The sequence below is a fragment of the Sphaeroforma arctica genome, assembly GCF_001186125.1.
Source record: "Sphaeroforma arctica JP610 unplaced genomic scaffold supercont1.217, whole genome shotgun sequence".
In the NCBI taxonomy this organism is placed as follows: domain Eukaryota; class Ichthyosporea; order Ichthyophonida; genus Sphaeroforma; species Sphaeroforma arctica.
This window is the reverse complement of record NW_014040341.1, coordinates 8,110-13,192: the sequence shown is the minus strand read 5'-3', so window position 1 is coordinate 13,192 and position 5,083 is coordinate 8,110. Positions and strand designations below refer to the sequence as shown.

At 42.3% G+C, this 5,083-nt stretch overlaps 1 protein-coding gene across 1 annotated transcript; it reads right to left on the bottom strand.

Annotated features, from left to right (window-relative positions):
- Positions 1–1,252: 1,252 nt before the first annotated feature.
- On the bottom strand, positions 1,253–3,908 carry SARC_04028 (hypothetical protein; the record flags this gene model as incomplete). Its single annotated transcript, XM_014302150.1, has 3 exons — positions 1,253–1,525; positions 2,375–2,575; positions 3,689–3,908. The coding sequence occupies 3 exons, from the start codon at positions 3,906–3,908 to the stop codon at positions 1,329–1,331; spliced, it is 618 nt and encodes a 205-aa protein (XP_014157625.1). The 3' UTR covers positions 1,253–1,328.
- Positions 3,909–5,083: the final 1,175 nt, after the last annotated feature.

Sequence of the window (5,083 nt, the reverse complement as noted above, 5' to 3'; positions counted from 1 at the left end):
TATCCTGTGTCTATTCATATATAGTTTTACGACTGTATCGCATAATTCTATTTCAAGACCAGGCAAGACACTTTAATTCGCTAGGCTTTAATACTGACCAAATTCAAACAAATATATACGATATCCGGTCACATGCTGACCACGCTAATAAACTCGACTGAAACTATATATAAATGTACTTCGGGAGTTAGAACCCCGCCAGTAAGCGCGTACAAACGTAATACTTTGCTCTTTTAGGAGAGCATACTGCAGGGCCATTTTTTTAACTGTTGCTCTGCAAGTAAGTGCAAGTTTTATTGATTAAAATCCTCGATACGCAATTCAGAAGGTCTGCTCGTGTGTGGTAATGTCGCACAATACGTCGTACTTGCTCAACACTTGATTTGCATGGGCTTTTATTGTGCTCATTAGTGGGTTATGCCAATTCTGTATTTAGCTCAAACCTTTCCCCTTCAGTAAATGATGCGAAGACACGGAGCATCGTACGCTTCGCTCGAAACAGAGTTCCCAATCAAGGTGCATATACAGTGCGCGTACCAGTCCAGAGCTGTGTGTGGTTGTAGTTGATACCCTCCATATGCTGTCTGGCTAGTCTGTAGAGGTTATGTGCCCGCTATGTCTAAGGTCATCGGACCATCATGCCTTAGTAGTAAACTGTTCCCGGATGTATCGGCCCTAATTTAGTCCCACACATACTGTAGCACTGGCCAGTCCGTTACGGACAGCCCAAGCAACCGTTCGCTTTTTTTTTCTAGCATCACCTAGAAGTGCTCTACGTCTCTCTGATATGCCCTCCACTGGGCAGCTGTGACGCTCAGGAGAGGGGCTCCCCTACATTACGTTTACTCCCTCACCTCTTACATACTACATACGAATACGGGAGAGCAGGCGACCCTGTACGCCTGATGGTTTGTGGCTATTATCCACGGCATTGCGAGAAGAGGTTGTGCTGATGGCGTGTTATGGTTCTCCCATGGGACTAACTACAGTCTCCTTCACGGGTGACACATAGTGAGTGGGTAGTATAGCTAGTCTCCGTTTAACTATCTTTCATAGTGAGTGGATGGTATAGTTAGTCTCCGTTTAACTATCTTTCACAGTGAGTGGGTGGTATAGTTAGTCTCCATTTAACCGTCTCTCATAGTGAGTGTGTAGTATAGTTAGTCTCCATTTAACTATCTCTCATAATGAGTGTTGTAGTATAGCTAGTCTCCATATAACTATCTTTCATAAAGAGTGGGTAGTATAGCTAGTCTCCGTTTAACTGTCTTTCAAGATCTGCATCCTAAACCTTTTTATTTCCTATCTTAACACCACTTTGAAGCGCTCTAAACTAGTCCGAATCCCTTTCCGTTCTCGATCGCAACACTAATCCGATCTTTGAGCTTGGCGTAGGTACTGTATTCCGGCAGTAACAGCCGCGAGAAACAGGTCAGGGCGGTGGGTAAGCGGTCGGAATCAGGCCCGTTTCGCTGGATGATGAATGTCATGTTTGCTAACCCGTTGATGGGCACACGGTCCGATCCTGAGTGGGAGAGGGCAGGGCAGGGCATGAGCATGTGAACCTCATTGTGAGCAAGGCTTGAGACGTTGTGGTTGTGGGTGGTTTGAGACGTGGTGGCTGTGGGTGGTTTGAGACGTGGTGGTTGTGGGTGGTTTGAGACGTGGTGGTTGTGGGTGGTTTGAGACATGGTGGTTGTGGGTGGTTTGGACGTGGTGGTTGTGGGTGGGTTGTCCGGTTGTTTCTGGTTCTGTATCCAACAGAATGCGAATGCGATGCGGTTTACAATTTATGATCAATCTTATTTTTCTGCATAGCCACATCTGGTTTATGATCGGTCCAGACTTCAAACTCACGACCGTGTATGTAACTAGTGTATGGCCATGTTTAAACCCGCAAGTTTCCGCTCTGTTACTCATCCGGGCCTTCAAAGAGCAAGCAGCATAATTGTAGTAGAGTGCAACACTGGCGATATACAAGCCATGACACTTGCCACAACATATCTCCCACCACTCACACCCTCCTACACCACACATACCCGATACAAAGTTCAGCAACTCAGCTGTTTGTTCTTGTCCTCGTCCAAGCCCTCTACGAGCACAACCAGAACCATTGGATCACAAGACAATACATACACTACACCCATAGCAGTACACTACACACAGTACTACACCACACACATAGTACTACACTACACTTAGTACTACACTACACACATAGTACTACACTACACACATAGTACTACACCACACATAGTATTACACTACACATAGTACTACACAACACATAGTACTACACTACACCCATGACACCCCATACAACAATCCCTTCTCACATCCCAATCACCCCCTCCTACGCCACACATACACATACCCGTTACAAAGTTCAGCAGCTGCTTCTTCTTGTCCTCGTCAAAGCCCTCCACGAGCAGCCAGAACCACTGAATCACCACACAGTCTCGCGTGTAGCCGTCGTCGTACATTGCGTTCTCCTGCAGTGCCGTGAAGTCCAATTCAGGCGACCCACAGATCAGCAACTCCAGCTCTTCGGGTATGCAAAGGTCGAGTGTTTTGCCTGCAGACAGGGGTAATGGGGGGTGAGTGCTAGAGTGCGAGCAGCCGTATGTTTGACGGATTCATACACCCAAAGATGTGTATACATATAGACGTGCTTCGACATATGACTTCGACATATATGTATATGTATATGTATATGTATATGTATATGTATATGTATATGTATATGTATATGTATATGTATATGTATATGTATATGTATATGTATATGTATATGTATATATATATATATATATAATATGTGTATATGATTGTGCTGAGTATCGGGTACTGTCGGGGGGATGCCCCGAAGTCCAGGACAGGTCATTTTCAGAGTAGTTGTTCTTGGGTTGATTATTCATTGACTGAGTACTCAGTCTGCCCAAATATCATATATTGGGACTCAGTTGTTATCTGGAGCTTTTATTAAATTGGTCAATACTTAATAATTATTTGTAAAAAACGGGTGGGCGGGAGATGCGAACTGGATAGGGACCGTGAGCCAAGCAGGTGCTATGGAAACGGGCTCATATCCCATCGAACACGCGCCAGAAACATTGCATTTATCAGTGCCTTGATAGTTATACCCACATATATCGAACTACCATGTCTTTGGCATTATGCACACAATCCTCTCACGAAACATTTGCACGAGATAAAGCACATTGCTATCTCAAGCACAAGTATTTCATGAATATGAAACCACCACTTCAACTGCAAGATACACACCACCACACAGGTTCTAACCCCCTCGCCAATTGACAGCAGCAACTTTGAGCACATGCTCGTTATAAGCAAGCACCACATTTGTAGCAACACACCAACCACCAAGCAAGCAACATGTACACGCCCTGTTCTAATGATACAAACAAATACCATTCAAAGGACGAAACAACTGTTATATGAAAACCACCATTGAAATGGGTGCTCGACCTCTATTTCCGCTCAGAGTTCGTAGTACTCATATACCAGTCTTTTGGTTGCCAGCGAGTTCTCCTGTCTACACAACGATGCACTGGCGTATGACAGCACACATAGTCATACAGCAGTCTGTTGATTGCCGCAGAGTGCACGTGCATACATAACTGAGTATATACACAAACGATGCACTGGCGTATTACAGCACACATACCCCCGCACATGCGATGGAACCCCCGCGAGAAGGACTCGAATTGCTTGGCCACACTCTTGTTCAAGAGCCAGTCGACGTACAGCGCTACAAATTCTTTGCGGTTGTCATTGGTTACCGGAATGTCGCCGCCGTTGGGTTTGAGATCTATGGGCTTTGTCGTACCGTACTGGAATGAAGTGTGCGCGCATAGATTAATGCGCATTTGTAGATCAATGTGCATGGGTATTGATTGACCTAATAATGTTCATAAATTAATGTGCATGTGTATTGATTGATCTAATAATGTGATTAATGTGTATATTCGTGGATTAATGTGCATGTGTATTCTTTGATCTAATAATGTTCATAAATTAATGTACACGTGTATTGATTGATCTAATAATGTGATTAATGTGTATATTCGTGGATTAATGTGCATGTGTATTCTTTGATCTATTAATGTTCATAGATTAATGTGTATATCCGTGGATTGATGTGCATGTGTATTGATTGATCTCATAATGTTCATAGATTAATGTGTATATCCGTGGATTGATGTGCACGTGTATTGATTGATCTAATAATGTTCATAGATTAATGTGTATATTCGTGGTTTAATGTGCATGTGTATTGATTGATCTAATAATGTTCATAGATTAATGTGTATATTCGTGGATTAATGTGCATGTGTATTGATTGATCTAACGATACTCATAGATTAATGTGTATATTCGTGGATCAATGTGCATGTGTATTGATTGATCTAATAATGTTCATAGATTAACGTGTATATACTTTAGATCAATCTACAATGTTTATTTATTAACACGTGTTGATAAATTACTGAGCATATGTGCATTTATTCACCTGATAATGTTCATTGATTCGCGTGTTTTCATAGACGCATGGCGGATTGGTGTAGCGTGCGTACTGTGGTGCAAAGTGTGTATACGGTATACCGAACTTTTCACATGTAGTTTATATAAATACAACTGATATACTTGTTTATCTGCAGGTACGAAACGCGTACTAAAAGGCGAACTAGAATTGTTTTCTCATTCTTTAAAAACCCTGTCTATAAATCGGCACCATGTACCTACTACACTGCAGGGTGTATACAACAGGCGTTGGGTCATTAATTAAAAAAAAAGTGGTTTAAGAGTCCATATTGCGGTGTACTGGAATGCACTACCTAAACCCTAAACCCCAAATACCCACATATTGTTAAGATGTCATCTGTACAAATAAAAGCTAAGAATTCTCGATACCACATAGCGGTTCTTGCATACTCTGAGAACTGTAGCAGAGGATACCCTCCGTTTTCTGACCAATTCTGATGCTAAAAAACTCGCATTGCACACGCACACATATATATATATACACACACACACACACACATATATATATATATATATA